At 32.7% G+C, this 16,822-nt stretch overlaps 1 protein-coding gene across 1 annotated transcript in view; it reads right to left on the minus strand.

Moving 5' to 3' along the window:
- The window catches only part of LOC130448437 (lachesin), a 267,958-nt gene extending 251,417 nt beyond the window's left edge, over positions 1-16,541 (minus strand). Inside the window, exon 1 of the mRNA XM_056785822.1 lies at positions 16,114-16,541. Within this exon, the coding sequence (XP_056641800.1) occupies positions 16,114-16,198 (85 nt within the window). The 5' untranslated portion in view covers positions 16,199-16,541. The remainder of the gene's footprint in view (positions 1-16,113) is intronic.
- Between the last annotated feature and the right edge of the window lie 281 nt (positions 16,542-16,822).

Raw genomic sequence — 16,822 nt, forward strand, 5'->3', positions numbered from 1 at the left:
ACGTAGTCATTAAATACATTAAATATGTTACTTAGAACTTGCAGTTTTATTTTAGCGTCGAAGATTAGCTAGAAAAACAGCGTATGACAAAATCTGTTTAGACCAAACAGTTAACTAGACTGCTATTTTAGTCAAAAAAATTCTGCCCCACAGATAACTTTATATAATCCGTTTACGATGATGAGAAAACTGAGATGATTCTATGGAAACTTTTGGTTTTGGTTGGACCATCCTTGAAGAGACCTCAAATGAATCAGACTCGTAATTCTTTGTAAGTTTCACAAAACAAATTCCAGGAAAGTTATTACATTAGTTCCTTTGTACACGTTTTGTCGTGTTCGTTCCTCGAAACATAATTGTATCCAATTTTGTTTCCAGATCACACTTATCTTTTTCTGACATGCTAAATTAGCTCGTTTGCAAGTTGAAATTAGTTTTTGTGAATTTACGGTCTCCTAATTTAAGAATTTCTCGCAATGTTCAGCAATTTCCTATTTTCTCAGGTAGTTGTCGTCGAAATTCCGACTGTCTAATTCCTTCTATACACTCATTTATTGTTATTTTAACGTTAATAATCATTTTCAAATTACGGAGTGTCTTAATTTTATTTCAGACTATAAGAGTCAGTCTTATTAAGATTCAAATCTTGTAACTTTATGAGTATATATGAAAAATATATAAAACAGGAGTAAGACTTCAATTTTTGTTGACCAAATCCAAATGCTACCCCGAAAAATTATTTTTTATAAAAAATATTCTATTTCTTACTAGTGTGGTACCATAAACCAATAATTTAAAAAATGTTTTTCAATTAAATCATTTCAATTTTCACGTTAACGAACTTCCATGTTGCTAAAGATAATTTCAAATTAAATCAAATCCAGTTTTCTTGTAAAATATTGTTAATATCATTCTCAAAGGCTTCCGCAATCTCAGGAACAAATTTTGGGGATATTTTGGTATGTCTTCCATAACATTGAACCTCAATGTCTTGGTTATTATCGCTAGGACCTTCCTTCAACATTCTCTGATATTTCAAATTGCACCAATACAAAATATCCAGCTTCTGAAGAGTACTATTCTGGTCTACAGCTTTCCGTTCCGGAGCCAAGAAGATTCAACATTTTTAAAAACTTCAATTACTTTAGCCTTCGGGTAACCTTTGAACAGATCTAGGAAAATAAAAGTCTTTCAGTTTGGTCATCACTGAACTTTCCGTTACTTTTTTTTCAGCAGCTTCTCAATAGTTATTCTGTGTTTTGGTCTGCAACAGCTGGTTCATAAAATCACCCTTACTGGAGTTACTTGTTCTGAAACCTGATTTTAGGTAACTTGGGGTCATTGAGGGATCGAAAGCGGTACCAACGCATTCTCCAATTTGGTCATGGGCGTTTCGGGATAATGCAGAAGCCAATTATCTATCTCAGCATTATAATGAGGTAACAATGACAAGAAAACACATCGAAAGGTTGTAGTCTGGGACGAAAATGGGGCGGTAGTTTGAAAATAGTGATGCAATTTTCACGAGTTTTGTTCACAGTAGCTAGGGAAGTATGGATCTGATGGTTTTTCCCATAATCAAGAGCGTAACATTTTCATTACTGGACAAAGTGTTTTGGATTCTAAACAGTCGTGGTTGATCTTTCTTATTTAAGCCGTACACCCCCCTTGTTGAATAATAATTGTATATTATGTGGATTGAATAATGCAACCCTTAACTGTACAAATACTGATATCAGGATTGCGTTCTGAATACCTCTAAATCTATTTCTTTATTTTTGATCCAGCTTCCAGGAATCTATATTTGATTTGATTTAGTTATATTGTAAGCTGATTTTCTGCATAATTTGTTTTTTTTTCTTCTAATTTTTGTTAAAAACCTGTCTGCAATTGAGTTGGGAGTGATCCCTGCCATTTCAGATACTTTTCTTAAACTTAAAACATTGTTAAGGAGGTTTCTAGCATTCTTCATTGTCTTTGCAAATATTAAACCAATTCTGTATTTTATCATAAAACTTTTTTTAAGCACATCGAAATACGGTTGGACTACATTGAAGCACCTCTATACACTGTGACCACACGTATGCTTGAAGCAAACAAAAATAAAAATCCAAAAACATATTTTGAAACATTTTATTACTTGCTTACATTTTCTAATAATGAACCTTCCATTTTCGATGAAAATATATGTAAAATATTAAAAACTAAGAAGGTAATTGATATTAAAAATTTTACCGTATTGTTACTTGGGATGGGATTAGATATCTAATTGAGCTATCATTCACGAGATGGCAGTAGTTATTCGTCTGTTGGATTTTAATTAGATTAGATTGTTCCACTTTCCCCTACTGAAAAAGGTCTTGTCTTCTTGCGACAAATCAATACTTAGATAATGACAATATAAATTCTACTTGTTTATGCAAACTAGCTGACCCGGCAGACTTCGTACTGCCTCATAGATAAATAAAAAACCTAAACTTTTGTATAAACTAAACTTAAAACATTTTTTTATTGAAAAATGCGCGGTATGAATGTTGTTTTATCATCGATAATAATGCTGACTCACAAAATAGTTTTTCCTGAATTACTAGCTATTTATAAGTTTTCGATTTGATTGTTACCAACACACACAGTTATGATACAGTCTTTCACTCAATTCAAAGCTTTCTGTGCTGCATAAATATAAAAAATGACGGTTTTCCGAACACGCGACGTTTAATTGTCTTGTCAAGTTGATTCCGCAAACTTCCTACGACTTGCCTTGCGATTTATTTATGGTCATCGCAAAGGCCAGACGTACCGGAAATTGTAAACGTTTGAAACCGAATCAAAAATCTGTTGGAGGCAATTCCAGTGAATTTAAAAACTCCATGGGATAGTTGATCACGTCTTCCTGGTTCATAACGGTGTCAAATGATTTTAAGGAAACCAATTGTCTCGGAAGAAGATTCTGAATGATTCCATTCATTTATGGTTATCAAACTGATGCGCTATATCTGGTAAAACACGTTGAATGAGCTCCTTTTTTAGAGTTTGTGATGTGACAGAAATTTGTGGGTAATGTGATGAATCATGTCGAGGTGTTCACTGCGACGTTATAATTTTTTATAGTATCCTATTTCTAGTTCTCAAAAAAAAAATGTCGGATTCCTTTATTTACAATTACCATACGTTGTTATCGGGATTCTTGCGGCAATAGGACACGCCTCTGACTTTTCGTTTCCTCGACAAACATATTATCCGGTTTCATTCAGCAAACAGAATTTTATTACATCGATATATCGCCTATTCTTGCTGATATGTCGTCGTTTTTCTTTTGACAAACCGATGAAGCGTTCAATGACATTCGTCCAAGCTGGTATTTCATTCGATTCCGAAAATGGATAAGCGAGTAAATCACAATCATCAATTAATGGAAAATGTGAGTTTTACAAAATTTATTTTTCAAATAACATTAATCATTTAAACGTTGTTGGATGTAACACACTTTTCATAAGGGGGCTACTCTTAATTTACATACAATGCGATCCATATGTGGGAATTTTAGCGTTTTTATGTACTATGTGAGAAAAAAAAACCTGAAACAGGGCAATTTTTACTCCTAAATTGACAATTTACTGTATGAAAATATTATCCAACTATAATGTTTTTGAGCTCCGTCTTAGTGGTAGTTAATTTATCTCAACATCAGGATAAAGTTTTTGTAATGTAGGCACTAAAAAGTTGATCAAAAAATCAAGATAAACCACATCAACTGTACTATAAAAAAAATAATTTCATTGTTAATGATACCAGTCCAAACGCCCACTCTTTAGGATTTTGAATGTGGGACACATCCAGTGAGGATTTACTCTGCTCCAATATCTACAGTTGTGTTTGTTATCAGTTCCCTTTAAATGTAAAGTCTCTTCTTTAGAAAAAACTGCAAATACGCGTTCATTCTGTTCATCATCAATTCACAGAATTCTTGCCTTTATTCAGGATCATCTTCATCCAACTCCTGAACCAACTGGAGTTGAAGATGTTTGCTTAAATAATGAAGGCATGTCCTCGAGTTGTTTTATGCGGAGTTTCCTCAATTTATAGAAGAATTATCAACTTTTTTCATCGGTATTTTGAACATTCCTACCTGGATTTTCTCTACATGTCCAGTTTCATGAAACTTTTCTCAAATTTGCCAATTGTACGTCCAAAATGCTGTGAAGCTCCGTCTTGTTGGTAGTTAATTTATCACATTTGGATGATTAACATCAGGAAAAAGTTTTTGTAATGTAGGCACTAAGAAGTTTATCAAAAATCTAAATAAACCACACCATTAACTCTGCTATCGAAAAAATAATTTCATTGTTAATGATACCAGTCCAAACATTCACTCTTCAGGATTTTGAATATGGGACTAACACATCCAGTGAGGATTTACTCTGCTCCAATATCTACAGTTGTGTTTGTTATCAGTTCCCTTTAAATGTAAAGTCTCTTCTTTAGAAAAAACTGCAAATACGCGTTCATTCTGTTCATCATCAATTCACAGAATTCTTGCCTTTATTCAGGATCATCTTCATCCAACTCCTGAACCAACTGGAGTTGAAGATGTTTGCTTAAATAATGAAGGCATGTCCTCGAGTTGTTTTATGCGGATTTTCCTCAATTTATAGAAGAATTATCAACTTTTTTCATCGGTATTTTGAACATTCCTACCTGGATTTTCTCTACATGTCCAGTTTCATGAAACTTTTCTCAAATTTGCCAATTGTACGTCCAAAATGCTGTGAAGCTCCGTCTTGTTGGTAGTTAATTTATCACATTTGGATGATTAACATCAGGAAAAAGTTTTTGTAATGTAGGCACTAAGAAGTTTATCAAAAATCTAAATAAACCACACCATTAACTCTGCTATCGAAAAAATAATTTCATTGTTAATGATACCAGTCCAAACATTCACTCTTCAGGATTTTGAATATGGGACTAACACATCCAGTGAGGATTTACTCTGCTCCAATATCTACAGTTGTGTTTGTTATCAGTTCCCTTTAAATGTAAAGTCTCTTCTTTAGAAAAAACTGCAAATACGCGTTCATTCTGTTCATCATCAATTCACAGAATTCTTGCCTTTATTCAGGATCATCTTCATCCAACTCCTGAACCAACTGGAGTTGAAGATGTTTGCTTAAATAATGAAGGCATGTCCTCGAGTTGTTTTATGCGGATTTTCCTCAATTTATAGAAGAATTATCAACTTTTTTCATCGGTATTTTGAACATTCCTACCTGGATTTTCTCTACATGTCCAGTTTCATGAAACTTTTCTCAAATTTGCCAATTGTACGTCCAAAATGCTGTGAAGCTCCGTCTTGTTGGTAGTTAATTTATCACATTTGGATGATTAACATCAGGAAAAAGTTTTTGTAATGTAGGCACTAAGAAGTTTATCAAAAATCTAAATAAACCACACCATTAACTCTGCTATCTAAAAAATAATTTCATTGTTAATGATACCAGTCCAAACATTCACTCTTCAGGATTTTGAATATGGGACTAACACATCCAGTGAGAATTTACTCTGCTCCAATATCTACAGTTGTGTTTGTTATCAGTTCCCGATGAATGTAACGTCACTTCTTTAGAAAAAACTGCAAATATGCGTTCATTCTGTCCATCATCGATTCACAGAATTCTTGCCTTTATTCAGGATCATCTTCATCCAACTCCTGAACCAACTGGAGTTGAAGATGTTGACTGAAATAATGAAGGCATGTTCTCGAGTTGTTTTATGCGGGGTTTCCTCAATTTATAGAAGAATTATCAACTTTTTTCATCGGTATTTTGAACATTCCTACCTGGATTTTCTCTATATGTCCAGTTTCATGAAACTATTTTCGAAGTTGCTAATTGTACGTCCAAAATGCGGTAAAGCTCCGTCTTGCTGGTATTTAATTTATCACATTTGGATGATTAACATCAGGAAAAAGTTTTTGTAATTTAGGCACTAAGAAGTTAATAAAAAAATCAAGATAAACCACACCATTAACTGTGCTATCAAAAAAATAATTTCATTGTTAATGATACCAGTCCAAACGTTCACTTTTTAGGATATTGAATATGGGACTAAACGTCCAGTGATGATTTACTCTGCTCCAATATCTACAGTTGTGTTTAAATAAAACGTCTCTGTCCATCATCAATTCACAAAATTCTTGCCTTTAATCAGAATCATCTTCATCCAACTCCTGAACCAACTGGAGTTGAAGATGTTGATTTAAATAATGAATGCAAGTTCTCGAGTTGTTTTATGAGGAGTTCCCTCAATTTATAGAAGAATTATTAACTTTTTTTCATCGGTAACTTGAACATTCCTACCTGGTTTTTCCATAATGTCCAGTCTCATGAAACTTTTTTCAAATTTGCTATCTCCAAACTACGAAACGTGTTGATCAAGGTTCTTGTTTTATTACCATAACCAATCATAGTTAAAATATTTTACTGACATCTTTCAATAACTTTAAATACTTGAATACTAGATTCATATCAATTTTTTATTTGGTTTTTTGACTAATTATTTAATATATATGGAGGGTTTTGTATATAACATGCGACATTTAATTATAATCTTTTCCATCTTCATTCGCATCAATTTTAATAAATAAAATCCGCCACGAAGATGTTTTTATGTATTTGGTATGCCTAGGGAATAAGGGGTGTGGTTTATCTACAGAAAAACACGATATAAAGTATAAAAAAACATACAAGGAGATAAAAATATGACAGAAACAGCGTTATCGTTAATTTGAATCGGTTTAACTGATTTTTGAATTAATAATTGAGCTCCACAGTACCGGGTGGGCAACTAACAACGATCGTAAACCATATTTCAGTATAACGCCGTGTAAATTGGGAATTTAAAATTGAGAAAGTGATTTTTTTGCGAGGGTTACTACTTAAGTTTCGATATATAGTACTCAGAACTATAGGTTAGGTTAGGTTAGGTTAGGTTAGGTGAGGTTAGGTTAGGTTAGGTTAAGTTCTGAGGAACGTACTCAGAACAAGAAATGGTGAAAAAAATGAACCTGAAAGTGAACAACAATACACTGTATGGTTCTTTCAAGATAAACAAAGCACTTCGAAGCAAATGGTCGTCTTTTTATTGGAAATAACTGGATATGTTGTTAACGTTCGATTAGAGTAATGTGAAACTGTCATTTCTGGATGATACACCATCATTTTTTTATAGAAGTGTTCGGAAGAATCAAGGAAAGCAATCACAGAAGACTAATCATTCTCCACCATGACAAAGCGATTTGAACAGCAGGATAATTCGTGCACCAAAACCTACTTATAACCAATAAAGAGAAACAAATGAATTTGATTATTCCATCTATCATGAAAAGTTTTTTTTTTGGGGATCTTTCTGTCTGTCGGGCTAGCAAACATCACCGTAGATATGTATTAGTTTCTAGATGTGGATAAAACTGTGGATGAGATGGAATAATTCCAGATCAATAAAGCGGAACCAACATTTAAGTAATAATCATAATGTAACAGACAAATTTTTACAGTTTGGATTATTTCCATTCGACTTGTTTGTTGATGAACAAATGGTTCCTTATTTTGAGCAACATCCTAGGAAGGATTAGTTTTGTGCTTCGAGTGGATACCTTCACCAGCTCATTCCTCATGCGAAAGCTACAAAAAAGAAAACTCATCATGGACTTGACGCGATTAATGTTGTCTTATTTCTTTTTTCGCTTCTTACGAACTGTTTCTTTTTTGAAAGTTTGAGGATTCTTCACAAAGACGAATCGCTTCATCAATAACCAAGTGAATTTATTTCAAAAGAAGAGAAGAGCTCCTAGGATTCACAGTTATAGGAATCGACTTACATATCTTTAGAGGAATAGAATGATAATTAACATAAAGAGATGTTATCACCACGACCAGATATAAGGTTCGATTAACCTGTACACTAGAACTAATTCTCTAAGTAGATGTCGTGTGTGTAAAAGTCAAACAATCTTTATAGAATGCCAGAGTACTTTCCTCAATTTCACCATCGAAATTCCCATAACCAATCGATGTTTTGCAAATATTCCCATCATACAAATTGATACCTTCCTTAACATATTCTTATTGTAAACATTTTCCATAGAAACTCGATTTTATTCTCGATCTTTTCCACACTAAACTATACAAGATTGCCCGAACTTATTCGATGAAACTGTGGAGAATTTTCCGGTTACAAATACCCTTTTGATTCGATTTATTTGCATAAAGGCGTCGCATAAAAGGTACCCCTAACATATAGTCGACGAATAGCTCTTTGTTCGAAATGTACCCAGAAAACTTTTTATTATGTCCTCTATAAAAGAGGCCCTACCTCAATGCGACACAGGATTCAATTTCAGGATGGTAATTTTAATCTTACTATTCTCCTTTACGCTAATTTTCGTATATACAGTTGAGAAGAAAAACTGTTTGGGAGGACAATCTGCCACGATAGAATGTCTCTCAACTTGATGAGAGGGTTGAATAAGCACAAGGGCGTACTCTAGACGTTTTAATTGCTACACAAAAAATTACTTTTATACGTCATTAACTAAATCCGAATAATTCTCAATTAGTTTTCAATTGATGGAGCTGTTATTAAATTTTTGTTTTCAATGACTAAAAATTGCAACAAAAAGCGACGTTGTAACCAAACTAAATTAAAAAACTCGGCAACCTTGTCCGAATCGACGTTCGAAATGATTTCTAGTATAAACGAAAAAAAGTTGTAGAAGTATCACGTGTTTTAGTGTCCAGTCTCGTTTAGTACGATTTAAAACAATTTGTTCTAAAACAAGCATACTTAAGAATAAATTTGATTACAACTCATCCAACGTCTCCAGCAGAATTTCTCGCAAACATGATCTCGAGAATTCCTAATTGGGTTAGATACAAAGAGAAAAAGAATTATGGCAAGATCAATATTTGTTATCTTGTCCTTTTGTATGTTAACAACGCCCTCGACTACAACAATTCAGCACGACTATAGATATTGTTTAATAACAAAACTTGGTCCTTCCAGCTGGATCCAGATGTCGCAGAAATACCCAAGAATAGACTTCAAATCATCCAACATCTCCAGCAGAATTTCTCGCAAACATGATCTCGAGAATTCCCAATTGGGTTAGATACAAAGAGAAAAATAATGATGGCAAGATCAATATTTGTTATCTTGTCCTTTTGTATGTTAACGACGCCCTCGACTACAACAATTCAGCAGGACTATAAATATTATTTAATAACAAAACTTGGTCCTTCAAGCTGGATCTAGATGTCGCAGAAATACCCAAGAATAGACTTCAAATCATCCAAAATCTCCAGCAGAATTTCTGGCAAACATGATCTCGAGAATTCCCAATTGGGTTAGATACAAAGAGAAAAAGAATGATGGCAAGATCAATATTTGTAATCTTGTCCTTTTGTATGTTGACGACGCCCTCCACTCCAACAATTCAGCACGACTATAAATATTATTTAATAACAAAACTTGGTCCTTCCAGCTGGATCCAGATGTCGCAAAAATACCCGAGAATAGACTTCAAATCATCCAAAATCTCCAGCAGAATTTCTGGCAAACATGATCTCGAGAATTCCCAATTGGGTTAGATACAAAGAGAAAAAGAATGATGGCAAGATCAATATTTGTAATCTTGTCCTTTTGTATGTTGACGACGCCCTCCACTCCAACAATTCAGCACGACTATAAATATTATTTAATAACAAAACTTGGTCCTTCCAGCTGGATCCAGATGTCGCAAAAATACCCGAGAATAGACTTCAAATCATCCAATATCTCCAGCAGAATTTCTGGCAAACATGATCTCGAGAATTCCCAATTGGGTTAGATACAAAGAGAAAAAGAATGATGGCAAGATCAATATTTGTAATCTTGTCCTTTTGTATGTTGACGACGCCCTCCACTCCAACAATTCAGCACGACTATAAATATTATTTAATAACAAAACTTGGTCCTTCCAGCTGGATCCAGATGTCGCAAAAATACCCGAGAATAGACTTCAAATCATCCAAAATCTCCAGCAGAATTTCTGGCAAACATGATCTCGAGAATTCCCAATTGGGTTAGATACAAAGAGAAAAATAATGATGGCAAGATCAATATTTGTAATCTTGTCCTTTTGTATGTTGACGACGCCCTCGACTACAACAATTCAGCACGACTATAAATATTGTTTAATAACAAAACTTGGTCCTTCCAGCTGGATCCAGATGTCGCAAAAATATCCAAGAATAGACTTGATCACAAATCATCAAAAATCTCCAGCAGAATTTCTAGAAAACATGTTAGATGCAAATAGAAAAGGATCGTAGTAAATATCTTGATGAAGTTTCAAAATAAATCATTCTGCATATGTAAAAAGTGAGGTGGATAATCTTTATTAATATTATATAATAAATATAATTATCAATACCAACTTCATTCCGATATAGTTTGATTGTTATAAACCAAATGCTCTTCCCATCGACTTTTCTGTATACAATTTCCGGCGAAAAAATCTAGTGTCGTTTCTCATTTTTCTTTCGTTGTTTGAATTTAAGTAAATTGTTTGTGGTGGAACAGATGGATGCGGACTTACTAAAATTGAACCGCTTCACGAAAATAATGAAGAGCATTGGATAACGGGTTTGTTGAATATAATCTAATATACCATTTTTCATTGTAGTTTCATGGGATAATCGTGAAAATAAGATAGATAAGTTGATTAATTCCTTCTAATACTATTAGATTTTTATCTCTTAAGCACTTTAAGCCTTTTAATTATTACTAATTTACAAACTTAATCATTCCAGTTATTCAAGTTCTATTTTCTTTTTCTTCTTTTGTTTTTCCCGCTTTCCTAATCATTTCATATTAGTTCTATTTCTTTTTCTCCTCATTACTTCTTCTTTCATCTGGTAACTTTGTTTGCATTCATTCTATACCACAATCACCAGACTTTTTGGTTTCAAACTACTTGTGTGATGCTGGGTGCATCATTGCTGTAGGGCGAAAGCAATCTGATTGAGTTTAGTGCAGAAAACATCCAGGCTGTTGTTTTTTACGAAGAAGACTCCTTAAAACCGAAAAAATGAAGGCCCAAATTGGTTCATATTTGCAGTACTGCTTACAGTTTTGGAGTTCGGATCTCAAGCATACCATGACGATGCTCGATTCAATACAGAAGACAATAATTCGATTTATATACGATCCAAATTTGATCAGCATAGTCTAGAGCATACAATAAAGTTTGCTGAGCTGACTCTCTTCTACCAATATTACTACTGCAGCTGCTCTTTTGAGTTATTCCACACCGAGTTCACCTGCAGATGCCCAGAAGTGGAAACAGCTACCAAGGAACGTCTTTCCAAAGAGAAGTTCAAGATCAATATTCACAGGCACTACTTGAACTATTTGAGTGTGATTTAAGGACCTCATTATCCTACAACCCTTTCTAGTTCTTTTCGTAATTTATCCCAGCTCAAATATTTTTCAAATCCAATGCATCTTCCCTATACTTTTCATAATTTACATAGAGATCAGGCTAGTAATAAAAAAATGACTGCATATGCTAAAATTTGGTACCTAAATCAAACCATTTTTCTGTATTGGTTCAAAGTGAAGTGAATAATTGGTTTCCCTGCTACCAAATTTCTATTAACCATCCCTTCACTTTGATTTCGATCTCACCATCATTATCGATTTTCTTAGGGTTTTTATTATTCTTTAAACCTCAACTTTGTTCTCTATAATTTTTTGTAAGCTTGCTTATAATCTACGACAAGTAAATGTAGTTCTAGTTTACTGTCCTGGTTACTATTTTGTATTGTTTTTAGAGTAAAAATCTGTTTCTTTATACTCCGTTTTTTCCTTATAGGCACTTGACTTTTTTGTTATGAATTTCTTTCAGTTTGTTACTTATTAAACTGGCTAAAATTTACTTGGTCACACTTTTAACTGATTATATATCTGTCACAATGTTAGTTTAAGCATTTCTAGAAGCTTATTTTTTATTTTCTATTCTTTTTAACTTATCTGATTAAATATGTTCTTACAAATAATTAACTATTGTCATGAAATATGTATAAGCAAAGTTTCTAGTTTCAAAATCATGAAATGAATCCAATCTCTTTTTGTTTTCAATTTACATAACAGGAAATCCGATATGCTGTCTGCGAAACTTTGAGAAACTTTATAGAATTTGTGTATAGTGAAAGAGCAGGTAGAATACGTATTTACAATTTCTTGTAAGTTATAACCATAACACTTGAAAGGAATCCTGACTAGTAACTTCTAACTTCACCGTTTCATGTAATCGATAGCTTTTTGAATCGAACAACTTTTTTCCAAGTTTTTTTTTCCATTATTATTATTTTTATATTAAATATAATCAGTTTATGATTGTTATTATCCTGAAATGTCAGTTTTTTTTCTGTTGATGTGATACTTTGAACAATCTATCAGGATATGTTTCACTGGAATAAAGAACCCACCTTTCTGAAATAATTTTTTGGTAATTATTCAGTTTACGTTGCATACCTCCGATTTACTTGAAATTTTAGTATCTTATACAATTTTTTATGCTTAAAAAGAAGATGTATATATGTTGGGCGCGGAAAATATTCCTTCGCAAATAATCATCAATTTCTATTGGATACACTCGTGACATTCCTTCAATAAACGCTTCAATTCTATTTGAATATGAAAAATGTCTTTTAAATAGAAATTCCCCAAAATACTGACGATAATAAGATCTAGTTCTTTCATAACGAGGTATGTTATCACGAATATCTCGCCAAAGTCGCTCAATATTTTGAGTATGAGCCTAACCTAACCTAACCTAACTTAACCTAACTTAACCTATCTAAATTTTTAACCTCAAAAAAGTATGTGAAGGAATAATTTCCGCGCCCTATATATATATATATATATATATATATATATATATATATATATATATATATATATATATATATATATATATATATTGAATTAATCAGTATAATTTTCTTCACAACATACTAAAATTCCAAGGAAATGGGGCGTATGCAACCTGAACTAAATAATTACCCATTTTTTTTTATCTAAAACGCACTCAAAATCCGAACTAATCACTTTCGAAATCGGCATCGCACTGAATGAATTGAAATAATTAAAATAATGAACCTAAAATCTTTACTAGGAGCGAAAAAAACATTCATGAGATGAACGACGAAGTTACACAAAAATTATGTAGCTTACCAGTCCAACAGGCATAAAAAAATAGAAAATCTGGTATTTGTTAAGGTCTAGGACAGTACGTCATATAAAATGTTAAAGAAACTACATTTTATTTTAATAGGAACAAGCAGATGTTACACGTTGAAAAAAGCCCTAAGCTAGATGAAATTTAATTCCATAATACTCAAAACTAAACAAGGTTTTTCATATTCTGTCTTCATTCAATATTTTGATGTTTTCTTCATAATTTTTTTCATTAAACATCTTGTTTAGTTAATGTTTCAACTGAAATGTGGAGGAGCATGTCTAGCCGCTCAAGTTAGATAATATTTTCACTTTTTCTTTCTTAACGTGAATTTTAAATTGAGAAAAAAGTGTCAAATAATCTTACGGAATCAAAAAATCTATCTTTGACGATAATATGGTAACTTCAGGAGTGAATGGATGAAGTAAAACAGGAAATGAGTCAGTGAAAGAAAAAAGAACGATCGGGATGAATTTTAACCTCAAAAACAGATAAAAATATAAGAAAAAGTGGATAAATTGATGGTTTCGAAGAAGTTTTGAGAGTATTAGAAGCAATGCGTGAAGGATAGTTTCATTTTTGGACATAAAAATGCATTATGAAGAAAATAAGCAGTTTTTGAAAAGGCCTTTCTGAAGGAAGAAATTCTTCGAAATAGGCAATTAATCTACGTTATCCAAGGATGCTAATTTCAATTTTATATCATCTATTTTCAATAAAATATTCTCTGTAATTTTTCCCACTTAAAAATCACGAAATTCATACATTTCATAATGACTTGGATATGATTTACTTTCAAGATATTCCAAACGATATCCAAACTACAATGTCCACTGTTTTTTTTGTCCAATTTACGTTGTTACACTTATAAATACAGGGAACATCTGATTGTATTTATAAAATCTTCAAACCTCCTTGTTTTCAGATTATACTCGACTCAGGATCCAAATCTATTACGAAACATTTTCTGTGTATTGTATTATATTTTCCTTGTAAACCACATCCGTTTGGAAATGGAGCAAAGTAGAAATTATCACGGTCGAATCGGGTACAAAGAAAGTAATCTTTTCAAAAGTATGGCTATTAGTCATTGGAATTGTTTTTTCTTTTAAGCTTGGTTCTCAGATTTGGCAAGACTAATTTTCTATATAAAACGGACAATTTTTTAAGTCTTTTAGTTAACAAAAACCGACTTTCCAAATTTTCACACAGAAAACATAAAGCAGATTAAGATCAATGGATCTGGGTGGCGATTAATCCACGTCTTCCAATCCATATACCTTCAAATTGATTATTCAGAGAATATTGAAACCATAATGTGACAATGCATCATCTTGCTGGCACCAAATAGTTTCCTGGTTTCCATTTGCATCCAGAGATGCCACAACCAGGTCCGGAAGTACTTAGCACTGCCATACGATGATGTTCTAATTATCCCTCAGCTTAGTGTGTTTTATCTAAGTCTAGTCGGACTTTTCCGAACTTAGTAGCGCCAGTTTATTAGTGTATTACTTCAACAAAAAGTTGCCTTTTCCGAAGGCAATAAAAAAGAAATACTCTGTTTTAACCAAACTAGCCCACTAGCCTGAATGAATTCCTAGTTCGCTAATTTCCGCGAATGAATTTTACTTTGGAACCTGTTCGATCTGATTCAAATACTTTGCGATTTGAGGTCAAACTTGAATACCATAGAACACGAAAACTGAGAGATTCTACAAAAGGCATATAGTTATAATCTAGCAAAATTTAAAGGGATGTAGAAAATGATGGATATAAATGATTCACTGAAAGCGAATTATTTATGTGCTTCCTTTGAACATTCTTAGACAGAAAGTGGTTAAGGAAATTCCTGAAGAAGTCAGATGACGGATGGCACGTTGAAATATTACAGCTGTAGATATTTCTGAACAAAATCATTTCTATAAATCTTTCTTTCAATTGTTTCAAAGTGAAGCTTCAACAGCAGATGTTCAATGAGAGTAGGTGCTGCCAAAGAAACCAGATTCAAGCAAATAATATTAATATATATTTGAATGATTAGCTATTTCCAAGATGTTCTACTTTATGCGAGAAAAATATACGAAAGGAAAATAGAAAAAGATCTATTATACCAAAAAATTCATTTCTAATCACATCTAGAAATCTACTTTTATTATTTCTTCTCTTCCGAAGTAAATGTGTCAATTGTAGCTGTGTATCAATAATATGTCAGTCGAATAGGACTCATCTTGTGTTAATGAAGCTCTAATCCACAAAACTACTACGTGAAATATTTAAAAAACTCCAACTTTCCACTTGGCGTGGAATTTTCACTGCAGCTGCTGTGCTCTATTTCAAACAAATTAGACTGGGAGCTATAGATCATTCACCCCACAGTCCTGATGTATTTCCCATCGATTTTTACGTATTTTTGTACCTTGGCAACAAAAAATATATGGTTTCATTCACAAAAATGTCAATATTTACCAGGTGTCAAATGGCCTTTCCTCCAAAATATCCCCAAATCATCACCGAGCCTCCGCCGCGTTTTATAGTCGAAATGACGCATGACGCTAAAACTTTTGACCGGTAGTGTATGTGACTGTTATATATAATCACAAAAACAATATAATTATTCAAAATCAGAAGTTTTTAATAACATATTAATGTTAGCAATGATAAATGAAGTGTTTTCGATTTGAATAAACGTTTTAGACGTTTTGCCACTAGTTTCCTGGTTAAGTGAGGAGTATTAGATATCAGAATGAAAACAAATCCCTAATTATATTCCTATAACAATTTGATATTAATTTTCATGTTATTTATATCAGTAGATTGAATTGGAAATGACTAACCTTGAAACCCATACAACGTTCTAGTACATCCAAGTAAAATGAAAATTAAAACACCCCATTGGGTATTCAGAATCGTTTCGACCATCACTATATTGTCAAAACACAAGATTCACATTTCAAAATATAGTCATAACGTCCCGTTTGGTCTTTTTCGAAGAAGAAACTTCAACTCATGACTAACGTTCATGGAAAGCTATTTATTTATATCATCCACGAAAGTCACATGAATTTTTAAAGTTGACAAGTTATTATACTGATTTATATAAAAAAAAACTAATAAACAATGGTAATAATGAAAATTTAAAACCGTTATTTCCCTTTAAACAAATTCTTGCTTCGCTAATATTCCTGTGAGTTTTAGGAAATTCGAAACGTAGTTTAAGAAACCTCAGTATGTACGTAACGGTTTGAATCGCCCGGAATAAACTGAATACGGGAGTCCAGAAACGCCACAGCTCTTATTACAATTTTCAGGAGGTGTAAGGGCTGATCATGCGCTCTATTCTTGTAGCTTGGTTTATTTGTTTATGCCATTCTGGTTTTTTTATGGTAATTTTTTATTCGATTATGTTGGAACCGAAAATAAGTATGCGGATCTTATTTCGTCAAATGAAATTTTGATAATATTGACTTAATATTATAAAAAAAAATGTTTATTTTTCATCTTTTTTATATACCTCGGAATATTGAATTAAAGTAAATACCACAG

The sequence above is a fragment of the Diorhabda sublineata genome, chromosome 8, assembly GCF_026230105.1.
Source record: "Diorhabda sublineata isolate icDioSubl1.1 chromosome 8, icDioSubl1.1, whole genome shotgun sequence".
In the NCBI taxonomy this organism is placed as follows: Eukaryota; Metazoa; Arthropoda; class Insecta; order Coleoptera; family Chrysomelidae; genus Diorhabda; species Diorhabda sublineata.